Source organism: Geospiza fortis, unplaced genomic scaffold (assembly GCF_000277835.1).
Source record: "Geospiza fortis unplaced genomic scaffold, GeoFor_1.0 scaffold237, whole genome shotgun sequence".
NCBI lineage: Eukaryota > Metazoa > Chordata > Aves > Passeriformes > Thraupidae > Geospiza > Geospiza fortis.
In genome coordinates, this window is record NW_005054319.1 from 8,218,840 (window position 1) to 8,244,592 (window position 25,753).

A 25,753-nucleotide genomic window follows, 5' to 3' on the forward strand; every position below is an offset into this window, starting at 1 on the left:
AAATCACCTTTCTGTCAAACTTCCTCCCTAGTGGTGTAAATTCGATGACGACGTTGTGTCGAGGTGCACGAAGGAGGAGGCGATCGAGCACAACTACGGCGGGCACGACGACGACCTGTCCGTGCGGCACTGCACCAACGCCTACATGCTGGTCTACATCAGGGAGTCCAAGCTCAGTATGTGTCCTCTCTGTGCTCAAAGGGCACTGACAGGCAGGCAGGCAGGCAGGGCTGCTTTACCTCTGAATTGTTGGCTGTCTTCCTGCACAACTGGGCTGCCTTATTTACAGGGGGAAGGTAGCGATCCCGCGGGATCAACCTGCCGTTCTCTCGCTTCTGGAGAGTGTGTGCTGCTCTGGGTCACCTTTTAGCTCAGGAAGGCACCTGCAAAGAGCTTCAACCTTGGCTGTTTTATAGGATGGAAGACTTAGTGAACTGACTTGGGTAATGGAATGTTGCCGCATATCCCAGAGAAAAGCAAGGCACAGTTCTTCCCAAGGATTTGTGAGATTCACATCTTCTGAACCTCAGAGAAAGGGAAAACACAGTTCTTATCACTTGCTGTGCCTGTGTTGTGCCAAAGTAGAATGCAATATGGAGATTGTTTATACAAAGTGAGGCTGTTTTGTTTCTTTGACCTATCAGGGCCAACTGTGTGTGTGTGTGTCGGGACTGTCGGGACAGTCACGAGATTCAGTGCAGAATGAGTGCGTGGCAGATTCAGTTTAGATGAAATGTATATAGTATAGTAAAATAAAGTAATTAATTAGCCTTCTGATGATGGAGTCAGATGCATCATTCTCTCCCCTTCATCAGAGTCGCCTTTGATTTACTGATTTTTTGATTAATGGAATTAAATCAAATTGATTGTAAATGTGTAGATACATATATGCTTTAAAAAGGGAGTGGTGGCAAATATTTTTTTAATTCTGAACTGAATATTTCATTCAAAAGTCTGTGATACATATTTCATGGGAGTAGTGCACTTTGGTTTGTCATAGAAGTGCTTCTTTTGCCAAAGCATGGTAATATCAAACCTTGTTTTTAAGTGAAAGATGAAGAAAGTTGGTTTTGACTTCAAATCAGAGGGAAGTCAAGCGTGTGTGAAAAAGAAACTGTTTGATGTAAATCTTGAAATAACATCATAAAATCTGCTTTATAGGTGAAGTTTTGCAGCCTGTAACCGACCATGATATTCCTCAACAACTTGTAGAAAGACTACAAGAAGAGAAGAGGATAGAAGCTCAGAAGAGGAAGGAGAGGCAGGAAGCTCACCTCTATATGCAAGTGCAGGTCAGCTTTTGAAACAGATTAAGTTACAGCTACTTTACCATGAAAATTTAGGCTATTGAGCCACCCTGGAGGCAAACCTTGATTTTCTTTTTCTTTCTTTCTTTTTTTTTTAAATTTTTCTTCTGAAGTAGTGTTTGAAGAGAAATTATAATTTTAGTACTTTTAGGTATATTTACATATGCAACAAATTGTAATAAAACACACAGTACTGTATGTTATAAACATTTCTGATTTCTTTAGAATTTATTATGCTTGTGAGTAAAAATAGTAGGTTCAGATGAAAGGGAAAAGGACCAGGTTATTTCAAAGGGCTGCCCTGCCACTGCACTTTTATCTCCTTCAGGAATTATTTTTTAAAATTAGAATGTATCTAGCCATAGGCTGCAGGTCTGGACTATTGCCAAACAGAGCTCATCAAGTAGAAGCAGGAGGAGAGAGTGCTTATATTTGCAATTATCTTTTTGGAAAAGCCAGATGGACAAGATTGTTATGAATTGCCTTAAGGAACCCTGTTTATGGCTCTTTCCAGAGCCCATCTGGCACAGGGAAATAGAACCCATTTTCCATGTGCTTCCATGTTTCCTTGCCTGTTCTCTCTGGTGTTGATAAGCAGAGATACTGGTGAAGTCCAGCTTGTTCTGCCCTGCATTTGCACTGAGTTTGCAGTGGGACACTGGCAGCATTGCTCTGTTTGTACTTCTGTTACCAAAGAGTGCAGGGGAGCTGTGGGAAATACAGGGAGAGGGCTCAGTGGCCTCCTTGCATTCACCAGTCACAGAATTATGTAGCCTTTTTATTTTCTCCAAGTGCCAAGATTGTTAGAGCACGTTCCAAGACTTGGGATCTAAGCACGACTGGTTTTTAATTGCTCGGGATTTGTAAGAATTAATGTATTTTAATTACTTGCACTGATGAGATTATCAATCAGGATTTTTTAATTTCATTGTAATCTGTGTTCTTGCAAATTTGCTCCCTGAGAACATGAATAGTGTTAGCACTGTGCCAGAGGGCCAGTGAGGTTGCATAGTGAAGCATCCTGAGAAGGTATTACCAGGGCTAATCTGAAAAGTAACCTTTAAATGTCATTTTTCAGATAGTGGCAGAGGATCAATTCTGTGGTCATCAAGGCAATGATATGTATGATGAAGAAAAGGTGAAATACACTGTTTTCAAAGTATTAAAAAACTCCACACTTACAGAATTTGTTCAAAACCTCTCTCAAACAATGGTGAGTTTTCTGTAGCTGAATACCTACATGTGTTTAAATTGTTACATTATGGTTGTGTTCTAGCTCTTACCTTCTCCACATATTGACAGCAATCATAATTTAGAACTTTTAACACAAAAGATCTGTTTGAGTTTCATGAAAACATCTTAGCCTGTTTTTCTCTTGTTTTGATTTAGTTTCCTGTCACGATTTTTATTGTTTTTAGGGATTTCCCCAGGATCAAATCAGATTATGGCCAATGCAAGCTAGAAGTAATGGAACAAAAAGACCTGCAATGTTAGATAATGAAGCAGATGGCAATAAAACGGTAAGCAGTCACTGAGAGATGATAGTACTTCTGTACATCTCCTGTGATTCTTAGTTCTCTTGAAGAATGTCTAACTTTGAGACATAAGATTTTCCAGGCTTTTGATTTGAAATTAATTTCATTGTATCTGGTGAAGTTTGATACTTGGGGAAGACTTGGTGTTTAATGGGTTAGTTTGGATAGGAAGCAGGAGTGTGGTTGGTGCATGATTTTTCTGCTGTGGAAAAGAAGGTGTAATCATGATTTCTTATATGTCCCTTTGACAAAAGGGGCAAACCCTCTGGATTTAGGGAATTCTGTTGCTTAAAATGTAAAACGTGTTGAAATACCACAGGATGGTTTCACCCTCCTTTTATTCTAAAATTAAGTCATGTCCTTGCCATTATGAAGATAAAAAAAACTTGTGAAAGATAAAGAAGTGGGCTCATTTTACATAAAACCTACTGTTACTGCTTCATCAAAGTTTTTGGTGGTTTTATATCCATATTTGTTTGTCTTAATAAATTTCATAAACTTCCTTTAACACAACCTAAAAAAAAACCTCTCCCATTTGTACAATGTCATAAAGTTCTTGTATCTGATTTAAAATGCTGATACCAGGTTGTATTAGGTTCTTCAGAGACTTCTTTTTTTCTTCTCTCACATCTTTGTACATAGATGATTGAGCTCAGTGACAATGAGAATCCATGGACAATATTTTTGGAAACAGTAGATCCAGAGATGGCTGCTACTGGAGCAACATTACCCAAATTTGATAAAGATCGTAAGCATATGGACTAAACATTTCTAAAATACAAAATGCTTTCATGTTGGGTGTATCTCCAAAAACACTGTGCACTCCTTTTTTCAGTGATGTCGTTGATGTATCCATCAAACTACTAAAATTTTGCTGAGATTAGTTTTCTTATGCAGTTTTTCCTTCATTTCTCTTGAAGTGGAAGGCATGCTTTGCATGTTTTTAGACTCACTGAATAAATTTCTCTGTATATTTTAAGGGCACCAAATTAATGAAGACACATATTTGTTACTGTGTAAATAAAAACATCTAGGTGATCTCCTTCCCCCTCCCCAAGCCTTACTTAAAATTAAATCTTGTTTCTTACTTTGTAGATGATGTAATGTTGTTTTTGAAGATGTATGATCCGAAAACTCGGAGTTTGAATTATTGTGGACATATCTACACCCCTATATCCTGTAAAATACGTGAGTTTTGAATTTCCATTTCATTGTAATCATTGAAGTTTTTAAAGTAGATTGACACATACTTTTCCTTTAATAATAATAATTCCATCACTGAAACCAAAGGTACACCACAGAAGCAAATTCCTATTTCACCCAGCACCTGAGACTTTTCTTCCCCATGTGGTGTCAGTGACATTTTCTGCAGGTCTGAGACTCAAAACCCCACAGGTGGTCAGTTCATTGTTGCTGTACTCACCAGGTGTTACAGCTGTTTCAGACCTGTTGTAAAGCTTTGGGATGTGATATTTCCCTCCCAATAGCTTTTCATGTAACTCTTCTTTAACCTTTCAATATGGCAGCCTGAGCAGCTGCTCATCCTGAATTACCTGTGAGCCTTGATTTTCATATGGGTCCATTTAAGGAATTCAGGAAATACCCACTGACTAAAAATATTTTAGTTTTTTGTTTTGAATGTCTCATTTGTTAACTTACACATGTTTTTTAATTTTGTATATAAGCTGTCTTTTTTTTAAAGATGCTAAACCTTTTTTCTGGGGAAGGAGCAGTGTTATTTAATCTCTTGGATTTTCAGTGAACTTGCACGTATTTTTGTTGTTCAGATGAAGTGGAATGTGTGTCTGGTTGAATGTCAACAAGGGAAACTTAAGGAAGGCTCTTTCTTAGGCATTGTAGAACCATCTACCCAGGGTAAAGAAAGGGATTTTCTCCTTTCTGTGGTTGGTCTCACTAGCAATTAGTGCAACACATTTCACATTCCTTCTTTTTTCTCCAACAGGTGACTTGCTTCCAGTTATGTGTGAGAGAGCAGGATTTCCACAAGAAACTAACCTTATCCTCTATGAGGTTTGGATTTATAGACTTTTTGTAACTTTTTTGTCTTTTGCATTCTGTAAAGAAAAAAAAATCCATTTAGAAAAGTTGCTCATAACAATAGTAATTTATAAATTATCAGCACTGTAATCTGTAACTTTGAAGTCTACAGTGCTGCAAAAGAGTAGCAGCAGAGAGTTAACTTAAAAACAGATTTTATATTAAACAGATAAAAGTGTAAGGCTTTAAAACCAAAAACTGTCTCCATGAGGGTCCTCTATGAGCAGCTTTGTTGTGCTAGACGTGTGTTGCTGAGTTAGAAGAGCTGATGCTGCTGACATTATTGGCCATTGTGTTTCCAGTGCCCACCTTAGTGAGGTTGAGAGAATGTTTCATCTTCTCCTTCCTTCCCCAAGCCAAAATCAGGAAACAGAATCTGCTAGGCTGTTTCTGCCCAAATACACAAGCAGTGAATCTTCATAACTGCTACATTTATTGAGTGCTGATGGTGCAGATCTTGCCAAGGCCAAGTCCTTGCTAGAGTAAGAACAAGGCATTTGGTTTTTGCTGCAATTTCTGGTAGCAGTCCTGCTGCTCTCTCTGGTGGTTCTAGGGCAGCACACACAGTGCTATCCTAAAAAGCAAAGCTGTATTCCTTGCTCTGAGCAGGCCAGGGTTACAGTGCCATTCCAGTTTGTTTACACAGGTGCTTTTATCCCTGGGTCAGCCCAGAGGTCAGCCTGCAAGTATAAATATGTAATATGCATATGCATATAGATATTTAATAATACATGCATTGGATTTGAATAGATGCATATCTATACATTTGTTTCAGTTGAAAGAATGTACTGGTTGCCTTACTTCACTATTGTGACTTATTTGTGACATTTATTTTGTGATCAATAATTTTTGTTCTTTGTTGCAGGAAGTTAAACCCAATTTAACAGAAAGGATTCAAGACTATGATGTATCTCTTGATAAAGCTCTCGATGAACTCATGGATGGTGACATCATAGTGTTTCAGAAGTATGTATTTTAAGGGGGCACCTTATTGCAATTATATCACCTGGTTCACTTTGAAAGCTGAACTTCCTTTAAGCTTTTTTATCAAGAGCTAAGTATTACATTCCAATAGTAGATGTGTTCTCTGCAGTTCTCATTTGTTTATTCAAAGAGGAAATGAGCAAATACCAGTGTTATTTGAGTATCATGTGCCACATGACTTAAGGAAAAAGTGTCCTCCTAATTTAGAAAACCAATAACCTAAAATAGCTCATAATACTACCAGAGTGTGTTCAGCAGTGCATCTGATTTGTGCAGCTTTGTACTGGAGCCACTGTAACACAGACACCGAAGAGCCTTCCAGCATTTCAGATACCATGGCCACTGGACAAGGCTCTTGGAGCTCTTTCAGCCCAGAACTACAATGAACTGCTTTCCCTTTTTGCCTCTGCCTTGTGCTCACAGTCAGGTCCTTACTGGTCTGCAGTGACGAGACGCTCCTAGTTGGCGTGAGCGCGTGCCACTTGTAGGTGTACTGGTGCTGCAGCTGGGGATTTCTCCAAGGCAAAAGGGGAGCTCCTGCATCTTGTATCCAATGAAGGGATCTTTCATAAGCTTGGCAGGGCTATAAATCAGCATTTCTATGCTCTCACTCCTGATGGTCACACCCAACTGTGTTGCTCTGTTTCTCTCCATGGGCTGACAGTGGGTGGAAGCCAGCTAGTCTATCTTCAGCACTCTTACCCCAGATTATGTGAGATGAATGTATTTCTCATGTCATGCCTTGGAACTCGCAGTCCCAGTTGACCCAGTTGGTGTTATGCACCCTTGGCTGGCTGCTGACTCCTGGGTAAGTGCACAGCTTGTACCCTGGTGCTATTTCTCTGCAGAGAAGTTGGGGTACCAGTCAGGAGTGACCCAAACCAGCCCCTGTGCCCACTGTTCTGCCTCTCTGTGCCAAGGAATGCCATCCATCTGTCCTCTGTGCAAAGTGATTGATGCAGGGGTTCATGGAAAGCTGTGCAGCATTAGTACAGACACACAGGGATGTGCCAGGGTGGGAGGGAGGGCCAGCTCCTGCTGCAGTGGTGCTGTGAACCCCCAGGAGCCCAGCAGAGCAGGCAAGGGCTGCAGCACACAGCCATGGCGAGCTCTGGGTCACTGCTGACTGCACCAGTCCTACTGTGTGCCACTGGTGGCTCTTGCAGAAGGTTTCTAAACTTCATCTCTGTATCTCTCCACTGTTGCTGACTCACTGTAGAACATGATTTTAAAGCCCCAACTGCCTGTGTGTGTAACAATGTGATGTGTAATGGTATCACCATTTGTTTGCTCTTGTAGGGATGACCCAGAAAATGATAACAGCGAGCTCCCCACAGCTAAGGAATACTTTCGAGACCTCTATCACCGTGTGGATGTCATTTTCTGTGACAAAACCATCCCCAATGACCCAGGCTTTGTTGTTACTTTATCCAATAGGATGAATTACTTTCAGGCATGTCTCCTGTTTCTCTTTTGTTTCCCCTTTTGGAAAGGAACTTTTGCACTAGCTCACAAATGCATTATACGTACTTTTAGAAAAGTTCTTAAGCTGTCCATGTACATTTTTTGCATTGTGTAGATTTCATTTGAAATGAAAAATTTAAGGAAGCCACTAAGGCGTGTGAGAAAAAAATACTATAAACCCCAGTTTTATTAGTAATGAGTTATTTCATAATTGGATTATTTCTTTGTAGACCATTCTGCTCTGTCAGGGAAATTACAGTCTCATGAAATAATGACTGTATGATTGTAGAGCAATGTCATAACTGTGTGAAACAATTCAGAACTTACCAAAAATTTATTTTCAGGTTGCAAAGACAGTCGCTCAGAGACTTAACACGGATCCAATGCTATTACAATTTTTCAAGTCCCAAGGGTAAGACAAATAGCTTAGTATTCTAAGTCTAAGCTGCTCCTCAAAAATTAGCCTTTTCCAGGTCATTAACTAATTCTGTACCAGTAAGATGTTACCTTTCTGGAAAGCACAGCAGGTTGCTTTGACAGTTGAAGTATTGCAATGTCTGTCTCTAGAGCCTCAAAGAATTGCATGTTTTAGAAGAGTTCTAGTAAATGTCATTTTAAAAGTCATTAATTACTTCAAAGCCTGATGCTGTGGGATAAATTTCTAAGCTAATTCAAGTGCTGTTTCAGTGAATGCAGATTTCTAGAATGGAGGAGAGCAGAAACAAATGCACATAAAAGCAGTATTTTTGCTGATTTCACAAGTTTAAATGCAGAAGTTACTTCAATGAATTCTCCCCTCCTCCCTCAAAGTCTGCAAATGAGGTTTTATGAAGATGACAACATTCTAACGAGTTCTCAGGTGCTCAAAGGGATATTTGTGGTTAAAGTGGTGGTTTTACACATCTTTGTGTAAAACTAGACTTGAATCTGTATAAAACTAGAGCAGAAAGTAGTGTGTTATAGCTCTGTGTATGTGCTTCAGGAATAATGCACACACAAAACTTACAGCTTTCTGTATTCATGGAAATGTAGATGCTCTTTAGTTACCTGAGGCTATCTCCCTTCATCATCAGTGAGAATTTTAGTAGCTCTTTGTAGTTTGCAGTGCTGTGGTCACTGTGGAATTTGCTGTGTCATATGGCTCCACAAATTAACCTTTCACAATCCAGAGCGCGTGCTGCTATGCCAGTAATTTCAGAGGAATGTAGGTCTGCCAGTCTGCAGCACTGACATCAGGGAGCTTGTAAACATCCAGGAGAGTTAGCACACACCCTGAATGGTTTTCTGTTCCCACAGCCCAGCTGTGTGTAAAAATCACTGTCGTTCTGTATGTTGTGCTGCTTAGGCTTTGTTAGCAATTATGTGAAACTGGAAGCCAGTAATAAAAATGTTCTTGGTGCTTCAATTTGCTGAACAGTAATGGATTTTGAAGAGATGGATTTTAAGAACATGTTTTCTTTCCTTCTGTAGTTATAGGGATGGCCCTGGTAATCCTCTTAGACATAATTATGAAGGTACTTTAAGAGATCTTCTGCAGTTCTTCAAGCCTAGGCAACCGAAAAAACTCTACTATCAACAGGTAAGAGTCTTTTCTTTTTATTGGAGTGAGTTATAAAAATAATTCTGCCCTATTCAAAGTATGCCTAAAGTGTTTTTCTTTTCTTTCTTAAGCTCAAAATGAAGATAACTGATTTTGAAAACAGAAGAAGTTTTAAATGCATATGGCTAAATAGCCAGTTTAGGGAAGAGGTGAGTGAAGCCACTACACACTTGCTGTCATTTCTGTGTCAGAGCTGGTACGGCTGTGGTTATGGGTCTCCCCCTAAGTAACCCCTGAGAATTAGAACAAAGTTTTACATGATGTAAATCTAACAAAACAGCAAAAAAACCAAAGAGCACAAAAAGATGTAAAAAAACCATCAGATCTCTTAACAGAAATGTTGAAGATGACATAGGCGTTGACTTCAGTTATCTTTTCAAGATGGGTGGTTAAGGGGAACAGTCCACTGTGTTCTGTGCTTTAATGTGGTTGTTTACTTTTTCAGATTTTCTAATGATTTTTGTGTTTCAAATTCCACAGGAAATAACAGTATATCCAGATAAGCATGGGTGTGTGCGGGACCTGTTAGAAGAATGTAAAAAAGTTGTAGAACTCTCTGAAAAAGGTTCAGGGAAATTAAGGTAAAGGAGGAAGATTCTGACTTCTTTGTGATCATGTAAATTTTATGCAGCAAAATATCTGTAGAATTTAAAATACTGTAGATACCATTATTAACAGATGAAGTGTAATATTGTGTTAAAATCTTCCAGATTGCCACTGTTAAGAGTTCTTCTTAACTATAAATATATTTTTTACACATTTATTTTGTATTTAATAAAGTTACATCCTTGAGTGTCATCAGTTGCATTTGTTAGTCATGACTTATTGTTTCAAATCCAAGCATTTCATGCTATTCACTTCTCAGGAGTTACAGGGGTTAAAAGTGAGGGCATCTAAAGAGGTTATATAAAATAATCTCCACTAGGAATCTATATTTTTAATGACACATCCTGGCTTTTTGTCATGAGCCAGAAATAATTTAACCTCTTATGGCTTTACTGCTTAATTTTTACTAAAGATTGAATTTAGAATTTTATAAATACAATAGCAGCATCAGTGTATGTTCTACACTAATCTCTCTCAAGATTTGAGAAAGAAATGTTGCATTGAATTTTTTAAATTAACTTTCTAAAAATACTTTTCTGTTTATCTTTAAGGCTGCTAGAAATTGTAAGTTACAAAATAATTGGTGTCCATCAGGAGGATGAGCTGTTAGAGTGTTTGTCACCTGCAACAAGTCGAACGTTTCGAATAGAGGTAAGTTGTGCTTGTCTTAGAGAAGCTTTAAAACCTGACTTGGAGAGAGAAAACTCTTTCAGCTGGTAATTTTCTTTTTCTGGGTGCTGATCTTCAAATACTGTGATGTTTGTATTAAGATTACATGATGATATTATATGTAGTTTTAAAGATAATGCTTTTAAAAAGATCGTCCTTTGTTCCATCTGTTTCCCTATAATGGTTTCATGATTTCATTTTTACAAATGTTTTTATAACAATACATGAAGACTTTGCCAGAGCCTGTCCAAAGGACATTTAATGTCTTGGCAGTAGTTCCAAGGTTTGTTTGAGAGTTCATGATAGAAATGTTTATGCTTAGAACTCACTTTTGTAGTGTAATATTCTAGAAGGTTTTGTTTCCTTTTCTGTTACACTTAAGGTTCTTGAAGCAAATTTGATACTTAGCATGTGATCTTTTTTTTTTCTAAACATCTCATCATTTAGATCTACTAACTTGCTTCAAAGATCAGAAATGAAAAAAAAAAGTTCCCAGTGTAAACTGTAATGAGGAGCTGGCAAGAGGCCTGTGTTACTGTCAGCTAGTTCTGCACTGATAGAAGATTTCTTGTCAAAAAAGCCATTCAGGGAAGCCAGGAGAATATTTCCTGAGTAGGGGAAGCTGAAGTGCTGTCATGCCAGGGATGAGGGACTCTGGTAAAAGACTCTGTCAAACAACATGGCTCTTTTAATTGTTTTTTAATAGAATTGTTTGAAATCATAACAGTACATCAATAATGCTTTCAGTTTTTTAATAACTAGAAAAATAACTTCAAAGCATTAGTTTCCTTTTGTGAAAGTGTAACTGATTGGAGTCACAATTCTCTGTCTGGATCTAGGAAATTCCTCTGGACCAGGTAGATATAGATAAAGAAAATGAGATGCTAATCACAGTGGCACATTTCCACAAAGAGGTTTTCGGGACATTTGGAATTCCATTCTTGCTGAGGATACACCAGGTGCAGTATGCCTCCCTTTTTCTTCCTGTGGGATTATACTGAGGATGTTTTCTATAAATACTGTTGAAGAAATGCATTAATGTAGGAAATGTGTAGGAAAATACAGCTCTTGTATCAAAGGTTCTGCCCAATCTTGCCTTTTTATGGTTCAGTCATTTCCCAGCTCAATTCCTTTTGCATATCCAGGTTGTCCAGTGTTTCAGTGAGCCTGTGAACACCTAGAAAGCTGTCACTTGGCAGCAGCTGCCATCCCCTGCCCCCTGCAGAATCCCCCAACAAATCAGAACCCTATTTCCAGCAGCACTTGAGTATCTGCAGTGCAGAGTTGTTGGCCAAAGTGGCCCTGCCATGGTTGCTCTCACTGACACTGGCTAATGGAAAATGGGCCTGCTTTCTCCATCACTTTGAGATGACTTTGCATTTCATCCCTTCTGTAATTTCATGTGCTTTATCTTCTAGGGCTGAAAGTTGGTACAAGAACAAAAGCTAATTTTGAAAGCTTAATTTAAATTCTCAAGTTTTTCCTGTGGTGCTGCTCCAGCTGAATGTCACCCTGATTCTCTTAATATCAAAGTGTGTTTCTGGGAGCAGTTAGCCATTTCCTTCTAAGCTTTTTCTGGTTCATGTATGTTACTTTGTATGAAAATTACCTACTTGAAAAATTTGGGAATGAGAAATGTGTCCATATTTCTCTACCTCTAAAATTATAATTTTACTAATTTCCATATTTTTGATCAAAGAGTAACACTTGTTTGGTGATTTTTGGTGAAAACCATTTGTTCTGCATTTCCTTGTTCCGACAGTTAATATATTTTATTCATCTTTAAGTTGACAGTATCTGTCACTTTTTTGGTCACTTTACATAGACAGGGAGCAGAAACATACTACAAAAAGTAGCCACAAGCTTAGCAAGAATATGGAGGATTTTTTACAAATTCCTGTTTTGCTGCTAATTTTCTGATTTTTGCTATTTAACCTTAACCTAACTTGCACATATCAGTGGTGGTGCCTGGGCAATTTATGGGGCAGTTTGTGTAATGATAAATCAATAAACTTAAAGTTCCTGAATGTAGAGCAAGTTGCCTGATGTTGTTCCATATTGTAGAGAATGATGTTGACACTTGTGTGATTTTGTAAATAACGTTGAGGCAACCTATTTCAATGAAGCTTAAAGCAGGAAATATCAACAGCTTCCTTTCTTTTTCCTAGATTTTTTTTTACATTAAAAATCTTGTTGTAATTATTAGGGTGAACACTTCAGAGAGGTTATGAAGCGGATTCAGACAATGCTGGACATACAAGAAAAAGAATTTGAGAAGGTAATTTCAAATTGGGAGAGTTTTTATTGCTGACTGTAAACCTTAAATGAGTTTATTGTAGTAGGTTGGAACACCCCAGACTTCCAATGAGTGTTGATTTTTTGTGATAGAACAGCTGCTTGACTGAAATAATGCTTTTTCTAGGACTAATTAGTTAGAATGGGTAGGATCAGTATTTCTGTACTGCATCAAGAGAAATATTCTGCAAAACATTAAAGTAACCCAGAAAAGTGTAGCTGGTGTGGGACCTTTAGAAGCCACCCCCACATCACATTCCTGTTCAGAGCAGAACGTGACTCAGTCAGGTTATGCAGGGCTTTTTAGTTGCAATTTGCAAACTCCCAAGGGTGGGAATTCTGCCCTGTTCTGGACACTGTGTTTTAGAGTATTTCCACTATCACTGGGAAGCCTTTGCTTTCCTTGCACATAATCAGAATGTTTCATTTTGCAACTTGTGGAGGTCACCTCTGTGCAGTTTTTTGAGAAGAGCCTGCTCCTGTGCACCGTCCTTCAGGTGGTGGAAAACTGTAGATACCCTGTCAGCCTTTTCTTCTCTGGGCTGAGCAGAACCCATTTCCCAGAGGTTCCTGAATGCCAGGTTCCCCCCAGTCCTCTCACAGTCTCACTGGACTGCTGCTGCACTTGCTGCGGTTTGTTGCCCTGTCTTTTTCCCTGGAGGGCTTGAACTTGGACACAGTATTCCAGGATATGGTTCATGATTTCCTGAGCATTTATTTTGTCCCATTATCCAGGTTGTTGATGGGGGTTTTAACCAGGATTGGCCTTTTTCAATTCCTGAAGTTGAAAGTTACAAGTTTCAACTCCTGAAGTTGAAAGTTAAAATTTGAAGTTACAAGTTTTCTACTTATAAGCAGCTGCAAGTTAGACTGTGAACTTAGACTTGAAGGCTTAATTTTAGTGTCATATTCTGCCACTTGGTTTTTGAGGTTCTTTTTTTCTTTGCATAGTTTAAATTTGCCATTGTAATGATGGGCCGACACCAGTATCTCAACGAAGATGAGTATGAAGTGAACTTGAAAGATTTTGAGTCCCAACCTGGTAAGTTTTTAGACAACCTCACTTTTCTTTTGGCCTGCTGAAGCTGCTCTGCCAGTTGTTACAATGCATTCATTCTCAACTCAGGATGCAGAGAGTTTGTTCTTTTTGCATGACATACATTAGATGTAGTGACCAAACAAGTATTTATATACACCAGTGTGCACACTGAGCAGTGTTACATGAATGTGTTAGTCCAAGAAAATGTATTTTGTAGGCATATAGATAAGTAATCTGTTTCCTTTTGAGTTAAAAGATTGCATGTGAATGACCAAATGGGTCCAGTGTCTGTATAAAACACTTTATAGCATCAGTTGCACCTTGTCTTTATTGTTCATCTACCCCCTTGCATATTTGATTCTTGTTTATTCTTCATATCCTCAATGAATCTGAAGATTGTAACAAGAACATTAAATATGTCAGATGCTGTTTAGATTTTTTTTTCCATAAGGAATGAGTCACCAAGGTACAAATTCAGCTCCATTCTAAATTTGTCTCTGGATGGGCTGTCACCTTGTTTACTTGACTGACATTTAAACCTCTATTTTCTTAGACATTTACACATGGGAGAAACCAGGTTAATCCTTCAGGAGTTCCACCACAGGAGTGTTTTCATAGCCATAGCATGGATTGGGCTGGGAGGTGCCTTAAAGATCATCCCATTCCACCCTGCTGCCATGGATGCCACACATCAGACCAGTCACTCAGGGCCCCATCAAACCAGGCCTTGGACACTTCCAGGGCTGGGACAACTGCAGCTCCTCTGGGCAATCTGCAGTAGTGCTTCTAAATCCAAATCTCTCCTTTTCCTCTTTGGAGAGTTCTGTTTGGGAATGGCACCTTTGCATCCACAGTCAGGGATCCGTTCAAACGCTTGAATTCATTGGGGTTTCTTCTCCCAGCTTAGCTGAGTGTTCCTCTCTGTGAGTTGCACTGACTCTTTGCAGTTCTATTTTTCTGACAATTAGGAATTCTGGTTTTTATTGGCAGGTTTTGCTAGGATCAAGCTCTCTCCATTTTTTCCCAGCTGTGCTCTGGATTGATGTAACAGCTGTAAAGAAGTCCTGTAATTGTCCATTTATTTCAAAACCTGCAGAGAGTTAGACCTGTGTTATTACTGGGCACTTGCAGGAGCCTAGCAAACAATCCTTTTGTTGTGTGGGTAGCACAGATAGGCTTTGGCTTGCCAGAGCTGTGAGTGCACAAGTCACCCCAGAGCCCATGAGTGTGTCACAGTCACCTCTGGGCACTACTTGTGAAGGGTCTCTGGATGGTCAGCTTGGAGGTGGGCATTTCTCCACAGACAGACAAACTCTCTCTGGTGTGGGCAGAGCAGACAGAGTCCTGATTTTATTCTAGGAGTCATCCCTCATGGGTCAGGGAGGGAAAGGCAATAGTCTGGAATGAACTGATGGACTTGGTGAGCAAGGCAGAGCCAGTGGTGCCAAAACAGCTTGAAAAACCAACCAGGTGACCAGGTCAAAGGCACAGAATGTGGAGAAGGGAGAGCTTGAACTGTTTGTAGGAATTGTAGGGAATGTGAGAGCAAAAGGTTTTAATTTGAGAGTTCATGGAATTCGCCCTTGTGATAGAATGTACTTTGATAGAATTAATTTCTACAAATGCCAAATTTTAGCACACACTGGACCGATGGAACCTAAGATGGGGCATTGCACAGTTTGATTGGCACAGCTGATGTCAGTAGTGTCCCTCTGCTGTTGCCAAGGCACACTAACTATAGCTGTGACTGTGCTGACACCAACTGTATAGAATCTCATTTCTTTCTTCAGAAACATTCAAATTCTCCTACTAAGATTGGCAGTTCTCTTTTAATTTGATATTGACCATTATGTCAAACAAGGAAAAAAAACCAAAATAATTTTGATTGAAGAAAATATATCACAAAATGCAGATGCAGGCAACCAACAAGGTCATGTGTTTTATGCTTTAGTGGTTGCAGCTGATGGCTTTGAATGTAGAATGTACTTTCCTTGCTGGGGGCCTCTTTAGTTTCTGCCTTTATCATTTCACTTCAAAGAACATTGGATGCTCTGCATTGTGAACATCTTAAAAGAGAATTTCTTCCATTTGCAAGAAGTATGTGGACGTGTACTTCTTAATGAAAAACGTGTGGTTTTTCATTAAAATTAGCAGTAGAATAAATAATATTGGGTTGAACAAATGAAAAAAATCAGTATATTTTCTTTGCAATCTAAGTGACTAGGGTTTTTTCTTAGAAAATAAAGAGGAGGGTCAGTTTCATGATTTCTTAATTAGCATTATTTGCATTTTACATGAATTAAACAGATATTCCCAGTTAAACCAGGTGATAGGGATAGCAGAGATTATGGCAAATACTGTTGGTTGTCATGTTTCAATGGCAGATCCTCCCTGTTCGGAACAGTACTTTGGTGGAAGCTGGTACTGTGATGTGCCTCTGGCCATAACAGTGCTTATCTAGCTTTAGCACAGCCTTCACTGCTATAAAGTCCTGTAGGTGGCTGAAGAAGACAAAAAGCAGGTACCTGCTGCAGAAGGAGCTGTGGATGTGCTGCTGGAAGGAAAACCCTGCCCCTCTGGCTGTGGGGCTGCTCTGCCCTCCCCATGATGCCCAGCACACTGTGGGCAGGGCACACAGGACTAGTTTGTGTAATGGAAGCATTTTTCCAATTTAATCTTAAAACTTCATTATTTTTTTCTCTTTTCTTTTCTAGGCAACATGTCTCATCCAAGGCCATGGCTAGGGCTTGACCATTTCAATAAAGCCCCAAAGAGAAGTCGCTACACTTACCTTGAAAAAGCTATTAAAATCCATAACTGACTTACTTAACCAGATTGTCAAGGCAAGGGACAAAAATAAGTGTGTGTGTGCACCTTTTTAACAACTGTAGAACTTTGGTACACGTGCACTATATCTGAAGTCTTCAGCAAGAGGATTTGCTGCTGATGTTAATTTTATTTTGTTGAGGCTGTTCAGTTTGGCTTCTCTGTATCTATTGACTGCCCTTTTTGAGCAAAATGAAGGTGTTTTTATAAAAGCTTGGATGCCAATGAGAGTTATTTTATGGTAAACGTAATGCAAGGCAATTGTCAGCATAATGAGGGAAGAGTTTAGTAGAACAGTTGACATTGGCAAAATTATTTGTCTGTAGTACGTTTATAGATGGCATAAGCTGACTGGCTGCCCTTCCCGTGTGGTGTTCACCATCACTGCAGCTAGTAAGTCTTATGTTTAGACTCACATCAGATTTATTTCCTTCAGTTATACTTTAAATGACATTTTTGTGCATTTGTAAATGCAAAAGAAAAACTCACATCATCAATAAATAGCAATCTCTACTTTATTGTGTACATTGTTGGCACTTATTCGGGATTTTTGTCTCCTCCAGCTTCATAGAATCTTTTTTAATAAACTAGTTTTCATTTAATTTAGTCAATACTTTGCATCCTGTTTTACCAAGTGGATGCCCCGAGTCCTAAAAAGAGATATTTGGGTCTTTTTATGAAATTTCCAACCACTGAGGAATACCGTTGCGATTGATTATGCCATCTTCTGGCAAATAGAATGACACTCAAAAGTTGGCAAAAGCAAGTGAAAAGATTATAAATATCATTAATTTAGTTACCATGGGAAGAGATGGGGAAAACACAAGAACTAGCCTTTTAGCACAGAGGGCATGCTCACTAGTGTTTAGTAAGCTGTTGACTTTGTATAAAAAAGGAGGAAAAAAAATGAAAAAAGAAGAAAAAAAAAACTGAAAAAAGCAATTGTATATTTAATGAATGAACATGTACAATTTAACACTTGGAGGTTAATTTTATTGGGTGAGTCTGCAAGTGAATTTCACTGATGTTGATATTCATTGTGTGTAGTTTTATTTCAATCCCCAGACTGCTTCCTTTTCTTTGGAGCTAATGCCAGCCGCGTGTCTAGTTTTGAGTGCAGTAAAGATAGAATCAGCAATTCACACTTAATTTTACATTCTTTTCCAGTATTTTATTTTGTTTCTGTAGCCGCAGTGTACAACTCCTCTTCCTGTATATTGCCTTTTTTTGCTGGAAAATGTTGTATGTTGAATAAAATTTTCTATAAAATTTTTTTTGATGAGTGATGACATGGACATTGAAGAAGATTTCTCCTCTCCTTGGAAATAGAGTTTTGGGAAATGTTTTCATTAATGAGATTTTGCTAAAGGTGTGGTTTTCTTTTTCCTTAAGTGTTGACAATTGTACAATCCTCATTTGTTGTTTTGGGGAAACTTTGTGGGGGTTTCTGTTTAATAGTTGGGGTTTGGAGGTTTTTTGTGGGGTTTGGTTTTTTTACATCCTAACAAGTCACATTTGAGCTTAACAAATAAAAGGTTTTCCAGGAAAGGAGCCATGTACAAAAAAGACAAATGGAAAAATTATTTTACTAGTTTGTTTGTAAAGCTTGTAGTAGAGTCTTTGTGGTAGACTGGACTCTGCCTGCCTGTATAAAATTTTGTGGTCCAGATTCTCAAGTCTAATATTATAAATGGTGTAAAGTGAAATCTGGAGTCTCTAAAGGTAAGGTCCTTCCATAGAGTAATAGATTCCCTCTGTAATGTGTTCCCTGTATTCATAACCAAAACAGAAGGTGCAAGTTCTAGGAATGTTTGATTCTCTTTTTAGTTTGTATCTTGGAGTGGTTTTAACTGTCTCTTATTTCCAGTCAAGGCAAACTAGTTGTTTACTTTTGTTTTGCTGTCTGTGTGTGTAGGTTAGCATAGAGGGAAGTGCTTAACTGGCATGCCTTAAGTGAGAAAGCTTTCCTTTGCTTTGCATTTCCACAGGCTGGTGACAACTGCACCATCCCAGGGCTGTTTTTACTGGTACTTGGATTGTTCTAAAGGCTTTCAGTAAATGTCAGGATTAGTTTCAGAATTGTTCCTGTGAATCAGAGGCTCTGGTCAGCAGTAGTAAGCCCTGGTTATATTTAGTGTTGTTGAGACTGATATGAAATTGAGCTTGTATCTGAATGTCACTACGTTTTCACATTCTTTTATGGGATGGTGGCAGCTTTTAGGACTATCTTAAGAAACACAATCCTTCCTATTTCAGAAGAAGAAGCCACTAACAGTAGATTTTGGGTGCCTTTTGGGTTTTAGATGACTGGATTTTATGTGCTTCAGTATTTGTGCTATTCCCACACTAGTTTGGTGATGTCCATACTTTGAGGCATTCCATATGCAGTTATGAATTACTGAAGGATTTTGTGGAAAAAAAAAGTTTTGGAGCACAAGTAACTTGTTACTGAAATGTGGAAACACCTATGAAGAGGAGGACAGGAGGGTTTCTCAGGTGCAGTATGCTTGTTTAGTTCATTTAAAAAATTACAAGAATACATTCTTCAAAATTGCTATGCTGTCCATTTCTTTATTTAGATTTTGGAATTATCTGGATAATACACAGTGAATGCATTAAATTAAGGTAATGTAATATAAGTGTTAAGCAATAAGGATGTAATCTCATGGTACACAGCATCAGAGCAACATGTTAACAGCCCATCCGAATTCTCCCTACCAAAACAGAGTGTGGTTCCTGTAGATTTACATAGTGCCTTTTATCCTGAAGGAGTTCAAAGCATTCTGTGAAATCTGAGCAGATCACAGCAGTGAGAGTTGCTGACCAGAGAGTGCCAGCCAGCCCCAGCCCCTTCACCCGCCCAGGCTGGCACAGGCTGGCACAGCCCCCCGGGCAGGACGAGCAGAGCGAGCGCCTCCCGCATCCCGGATCTACCTCAGCTGCTGCCCTCCAGCTCGGCCAGCATCCCCACCCGTGCCAGCGGTGTCCCCATGCCAGCGTCCGTGTGCTGTGCCAGCGGCCCCCTGCAGCATCCCCAGCCGGCCCCGGAGCTCGGACCGCGGGGCCATGCTGGCTGCAGCGCCCATCGGAGCCACGCCTGGGGGTTGCTGTGTGAAATCCTCTGTGAGCAGTCGTTTTCTGTAGGAACTGTACATATTGTAAATAAAATAGCCCGGGGTAAACACTGCTTTGGTGTCTCGGCTCTTTGTTTTGGAGAGGAGTGGGAGTTACAGCTCTTGGGTCACTCAGAACTCAGGAAGATTTTGGTTAGATCGAGTAGATGAAGTTTACAAAATGCAGCTCAATTGTGTGCTAGGAATGGCATTACTAATGTAAGGTGTGCTGGCCAGAAAGTGTTGTCATTACATTGCAAAGGTTCCATATTGCTAGAGTTTCGTACCTCCATGACGTTTCTCATGGGCATCTCCTCTAAGCACTGACTCTTCCTTCTTCTGGCAGCAGCCAACTGACTCCAGATCCCCTCAACCAACCACTCCACTCTTTTATAACACTTCTTATTGGCTACAGCTGTGGCCTGTTAAAATCAGGCCTGCTCCTAATCTTTAATAATTAACCCAGCTGCAACTCTTTAGGGGATAAGATTACTTTCTATACTACCTTTGTTTACTTACATTCTGTCCCCCTACAAGAAGGTAAATTCTGACCTGTACCTCAGCTTCCACATTTTGAGCCCTTGCTTTTCCTGAAACACTGAGGTGCAGAGTGTCACTGTTTGATGTGAGAGTAGCAAGTGTCATTTATTGTTGGCTGTTAAACCTGTGTGGTCTTTGGGGTCAGAAAAAGGGGGAAATGTTCACATGTGATATGTCCTAATCTGGCTCCAAATCTGTATTCTATTTAATTTCTGTCCCAGGTGATGTTGAAGTTAGCTGTATGCCACACACAGCAGGAAATTAAATTTGCTATTTGCTGAAAGCTTTTATTTTTTTATTAAATAGTTGTGTAAAACTATTGTACTTATAAATAGTGGTGTAAAAATGTCCTGACTATTGTTAAATACCTCTTGCACACCTCGAGTCATATATTTATATTATTTCTTTGCTATGTGTATATTCATGTGGATTTGGGTTTTACACCTTTCCTGATTAATGTCACTGACTTGGTGCATTATTTACCACTAATTAACAGCGACACTTGTGGTTTCACAGCCACATTTTAAAATAGAGAAAAATCTTAACATCCTAAAAAAAATGTGTGAATTGGTAAAACCTGTTGTGCTGCCATCTGTGTGCCTTTCATCCTTGAGGGTTTGTGTTCCATCAGGTCACAGCAGGTTGGGTGACTGGGGGACAGTTCCTGACCTTGGTACAGGAGTGAAAGCTGGGGCAGCTGCTCTGGGGGTGGCTGGGTGTTGAGGGGGCTGCAGAGAGTTGGCTCTGGCTTTCATGTAGGCCTGGGAAAATGGTTCTTTAACAGTTTTTACATGTATTTATTACATTTCTTTGTGTCTCACTGTCTGAAGACTGAGGTTTCTGTGGTCTAAAGGCTGCAGTGGTGCAGGTGTTGAAGTAAAAATCAGTGCGTATGCCCAGCCTAGCTTAACTGAACTGGGATCAGCTCAGCAGGGGCAGTTTGTGGGGCAGACTGTGACAGCTGGCTTAGGGTCACAGGGCTGGTGGCAGAGCCGTTCCTGAAGCTCTTTTCTAAACAGCTGCCTTCAACCCCACAGTGTCCAACAGCCAGGACTTGCCTTTGCTGTGTCGCTGTGCCAGCCGCCGGAGGAGCTGCTGGGGACTCTGATCTGACTCAGTGTCCCTGCCCCTTTCCCGGTGTCCCTGCCCGCGTTCCTGCCCCTTTCCCTCTGTCCCTGTCCCTGCCCCTTTCCCTCTGTCCCCGCCCCGGTGCCCCCGCGGGCGGAGCGCGCAGTGCGCCCCGTGCCCGGCAGGGGGCGGTGGCGACACTGCAGGGATAGGGACACTGGTTACTGCAAGGACACTCGTCACAGCACAGGGACATTGATCACTGCAGGGACAGGGACACTGGTCACTGCACAGGGACAGGGACTGGTCACACTGCAGGGATAGGGACACTGGTTACTGCAAGGACACTCCTCACAGCACAGGGACATTGGTCACTGCAGGGACAGGGACACTGGTCACTGCACAGGGACAGGGACTGGTCACACTGCAGGGATAGGGACACTGGTTACTGCAGGGACACTGGTCACAGCACAGGGACATTGGTCACTGCAGGGACAGGGACACTGACCCACCAGGGACAGGGCACCAATCACAGCACAGGGACAGGGGCAGTGGCCATTGCAGGGATGCTGTCACTGCACAGGGACAGGGACACTGCAGGGACACTGGTCACAGCACAGGGAGCGTGGTCACACACCTGCACAGTTTGGATGAGGATCTCTTTCAGCTCTTTAGGTGCCCGGTAGTGCAGCCCTGGTGCCCAGAGCAGGGTTGGGGAGCAGCCCCAGTGCTACTGCCCCACATCCCCCTGCCCTCAGCAATCCATGTGCCAATGTGAAAGCATTGATGATGCCATAGCATGGAAATGCACGAGTTTCTTCTCTTCCTCTGTCTATTTTTCCAGCCAGCAATAAGCTGCAGCTGCTGCTGCTGTCAGTGTTGAGAAGGGTCTGGGCACCTCCTGGGCATTGTAATTACAGATATTTGATTGCACAAGGTAAGTGACTGGGAAGCTCTGTGTTCAGGTGAAGTCTAATAAGTCCTGCTTTGGGAGATGATGCACTGCAGTGAGAAGGCTGAGAGGTAAAATAAAGGCCTTGTGTTATGGTGACTTTTTTCAGGCTGTGTTTGCTGATTTTTCTTCTTTGTGTGTTTGCCTTTTGCATTGTCACTTGTTGATGCAAAGGGGGTGTCCCAGTGACCTGCATCTCTGCTCAGGGTGCAACAGGGCATGGCAGCAATGCACACAGCAGATTTGCCAGCACTGTGAACAATAACAGGTTTATTTTCTTACCTCATACATAACAGAGTAAAGACAGTCTCATAACTTAGTGTTTTGTTAATAAATAATCAGCTATACTGTACCACCCACAGCCCTGCAGGGGTAGATCCTGCAGGGAAAAGAGCAGAGAGATGAAATCCCAGCCAGTCAGTTCCAGTGCAGAGAAGGTAAAAGCTTCTCTGAAACATCCGTGTCCAAGCCTTGGTTAGTGGTGGGCTGAGAGGTCCAGAGGGGTCTGTGTCCCAGCTGGGTGGGAGATTTGAGAGGAGCTGAAGAACTCACCAGCTGGAAACTTCACAGCACAGCACAGCGAATCAAATAGAGCATAAATTAAATGATAGTGCAAATTAGTCTTGAAGTGTTTTTTGTTTTATAGCCAGTCCAACCATGTGGTGCTAAACTGGAGTTTACCGGGTGGGTTCACCAGCAGGGGAGCTGCAGAACCTAAGTGTAGTCCTGGGAGTTTCCTAGCAGTAGTTTTATGTGCAGAATCTTATGCCATTAGGAAGCAGAGGCTTTACAGCATCTGGTAGCATAAAGTTTGTTTCTATAGTCTTTTGTATCTATAAATGTGAAATTGGCAGTATGGGCAGTAATGATCTGCATCCTTGAAGATCTTGATGAAGAGAGGGACGAAGCAGCATCCGAAGCAGCACCTGGAGCCAAAGGGGAGATGGACATGCACAGCATGAGTTCTGCCTTCCCTTTTCTGCTGGCCACAGCTGTGATTTCCCCTGCCTTGTTCTGTTTGCCTTTTCACTGTGTGAATGCCCTTCTTTCCCAAGTCTATTAATGTTTAAAGTATCTTCCAAAAAATTTATCTTCTTCACTTCTGACATATGCATGAGTCTGTTCCTGAGCCTGATTCTAAACTACAGTTGGGAACTAGACAGTGTTGTACTAATTTCTGCTTGTCTTACGAAAAGTGAAACATACTGGGATAAATTTAGCAAGTTTGCATCCCCTGTAGCCATGATGACTGTATCTAGAAAGGACAGGATGGTTTCTCATCAAGTGGAGAAGGGCAGACTGTCTGTATAGGCACTAACTAGAATTTTGATTTTTAATTACTCATTTTTAACCTTCTGCCTTATCTGCACAGTGCCCATGAAAACTTACCCAACCATGCACAGGCTGGTGCACAGGAGGTAGGACAGCTTGCCCAGTCTGTAGGTGACCTGGGTGGTGATGTGCTGGCGGCAGGAAGGACAGATTGTGGATGTTGGTTTGCTGGAGAAGATCCCTGCCACGATGATGGGAGGCTGGGGCACCAAATAAACTGAGTTCAGGAGGAGAGGAGAAGCAGCCAAATTAGAAGCACAGGAAATATTTTGCAAATTATAAAGCCTAAATAGGGAGAATGGGGGTTCTTAACATGGCATCAGTGTTATTATTGTTGATTTCAGGTGTATTCCTAAGAGCCACTGTGCTGATTCTGTGTGTCCCAAGGCAGTCCCCACCACCCTCTGTGCATGTACTCTGACACTGAGGGTTTGTCTTCTGATACTTAAAATGATATGAAAATCCTTGTTCTCCCTGAAGAAATTTGAAGGAGGTTGGGGAGCTTTCTGGATCAACTTTTCAGTAGTTATGAGAAATTCATCAAAGCAGTTACTCTTACACCTACAAAAGAGCTGTAGGTGTTTGTAGCTACAGCTACTGGTGCTGTTCTCAGTTAGTCTCCAGCTCATGTTTTTGCAGTCTAGACTTGACTATCATATTCCCTGAGGGGCACACCCCTTGTAGATACATGAAGGATATTTTTTTGAGAAATGTTTTCAGTAAAAAAATACCATTTTAAGGATCCTAAAACATGTTTAGGGTACAACTTCACACTGTAGCCTGAGGCAAAACTTGAGGAGTGGGAAGGAATCTGGTAGATAGATAGGATAGAGCATGTCTGAGTTCAAGTGCCTTCTGGTTTTAGGGATATTTAAAAATGTATATCTCCTTTCCTCCTGTATGATGTGTTACTGACTGTTTTTCAAAGCCTTTCCTCTGCAAATCCTTTGAGCTTCTCCACTTCATAAAGGTGACTAGAACAGGAACACTGGCCTTAAAATGATTTGTTCTGAAAGCCCTGGCTTCTGGCCTTTTTGGTTTGGTTTGTTTTGGGGTGTTTTTTTTTAATGGGTACTTGTGTAGATTGGCTAATGCTGGAAAATCAAGTCTGAGCTCCTTGTATTATTATCCTTAGTTTACCTTCTGACATTTCTGTGGAAATTTCCCAGCTTATGAGGTTGTGACTGGGTCAGCAAACTCCCACCCTGTGTGTGGATGTCCAAACCAAGCCCAGTTCCCTCTGGCTGGGCTGCACTGTCAGGGCACAGCCCGGGGCTTACCGGGCTCCTCCACGATGGTGGTTTCTCGGTAGGAGTAAGGCGGGGGAGAAGGATACTCATAGCCCCCTGTGCAAAGAAAAACAGGGCAAAATGTGTAAGGAACAACAGCTTCTGGCTCCCAAAAACCCCATGGAGTGAGACAAGAGGGGCCTGCAGGGAGTGCCAAACCCAGCACAGGGAGAAGCAGCCACAGAACTGATTCAGGGGGTCTCAAAGCCAGAAGAGCTGCAGTGGCTGGCTGGCCTCGCTTTTATAAAAGCTGAGAAACCAAATAATTTCTTAGGAAAGGCAGCAACTCCATCATTCCAGCATAACACTGTCATGCTACTCAATTTAAGGACTTCACAGATAAGGGACCCACAGCACTTCTACCTTCAGTGGTAATTACCCTTATTTAGTATTTAGAGCCTTTTTACTAGTTCAAACTTTATCAGCTTTCAAAAAAAGATATTTCATCACACTCTGTTCTAGAAAGAAAAAAAAAAGTTAAAATATCTTTTTCCTTTTGCTTTGGGAGAAGGGAAGCTGATGACTAAGACACCTCAAGCTTTTTCAGTTCTTTTGGTAATCTTTCAAATTAAGAATGCAATCAGCCTACCTGAGGTGAAATAAATGACTGTATTAAAAAAATACATTCATGAATACATTCAAAATAAATCCAAGTAAAAAGCTTTACAGCCAGCTGGCGTGGATGGATGTGGCACCAAACCCAGGGCTGCTCTGGGACAGGAGGACAGTCCCTAGGAGGAATCTTGGCTGGTCAAGCCTGGGCAGCATTGGAGAAACCCTCAGCCCCAGGCAGAGCAGCCCTGAGTCCAGCCTGTGCTCAAGCCTTCCACAAATGATGGGGGTGCAACCAGGGAATTAATGAGCCCACAGGGATACAAATGGAATTTAAAACCAGATTTTCCAGAGCGGGATAAAATACAGTGGCAAAGGTGAAAAAAATCTTAGCAATATTTTCTTGAATGGTTTGCCAGAATGGTAGAGATTTGCAATGGCATTTGGATTTCATGGTGGTGGGCTGGTGTTTAGTTTTTGGTTTTGAGGAGTTTTCTGTTTGGTTTTTTGTCTGATTTTTAGGA

The 25,753-nt window shown here is 40.9% G+C and overlaps 2 protein-coding genes across 2 annotated transcripts in view; one reads left to right on the forward strand and one right to left on the reverse strand.

The window, feature by feature from the left end:
* USP7 (ubiquitin specific peptidase 7) overlaps nucleotides 1-17,657 on the forward strand; it is a 39,510-nt gene extending 21,853 nt beyond the window's left edge. The window contains exons 13-30 of the mRNA XM_031056486.1: nucleotides 32-176; nucleotides 1,162-1,292; nucleotides 2,386-2,520; nucleotides 2,726-2,827; nucleotides 3,485-3,590; nucleotides 3,938-4,030; nucleotides 4,806-4,873; nucleotides 5,766-5,866; nucleotides 7,184-7,337; nucleotides 7,693-7,760; nucleotides 8,819-8,927; nucleotides 9,020-9,097; nucleotides 9,429-9,529; nucleotides 10,106-10,205; nucleotides 11,063-11,182; nucleotides 12,430-12,501; nucleotides 13,470-13,560; nucleotides 16,272-17,657. Of these exons, the coding sequence (XP_030912346.1) occupies nucleotides 32-176; nucleotides 1,162-1,292; nucleotides 2,386-2,520; nucleotides 2,726-2,827; nucleotides 3,485-3,590; nucleotides 3,938-4,030; nucleotides 4,806-4,873; nucleotides 5,766-5,866; nucleotides 7,184-7,337; nucleotides 7,693-7,760; nucleotides 8,819-8,927; nucleotides 9,020-9,097; nucleotides 9,429-9,529; nucleotides 10,106-10,205; nucleotides 11,063-11,182; nucleotides 12,430-12,501; nucleotides 13,470-13,560; nucleotides 16,272-16,378 (1,881 nt within the window). The 3' untranslated portion in view covers nucleotides 16,379-17,657. The remainder of the gene's footprint in view (nucleotides 1-31; nucleotides 177-1,161; nucleotides 1,293-2,385; nucleotides 2,521-2,725; nucleotides 2,828-3,484; nucleotides 3,591-3,937; nucleotides 4,031-4,805; nucleotides 4,874-5,765; nucleotides 5,867-7,183; nucleotides 7,338-7,692; nucleotides 7,761-8,818; nucleotides 8,928-9,019; nucleotides 9,098-9,428; nucleotides 9,530-10,105; nucleotides 10,206-11,062; nucleotides 11,183-12,429; nucleotides 12,502-13,469; nucleotides 13,561-16,271) is intronic.
* Nucleotides 17,658-22,873: 5,216 nt separating this feature from the next.
* LITAFD (LITAF domain containing) overlaps nucleotides 22,874-25,753 on the reverse strand; it is a 4,104-nt gene continuing 1,224 nt past the window's right edge. Inside the window, exons 2-4 of the mRNA XM_014306794.1 lie at nucleotides 24,669-24,736; nucleotides 23,446-23,605; nucleotides 22,874-22,982 (exon numbers count right to left, since the gene is read on the reverse strand). Of these exons, the coding sequence (XP_014162269.1) occupies nucleotides 22,874-22,982; nucleotides 23,446-23,605; nucleotides 24,669-24,736 (337 nt within the window). The remainder of the gene's footprint in view (nucleotides 22,983-23,445; nucleotides 23,606-24,668; nucleotides 24,737-25,753) is intronic.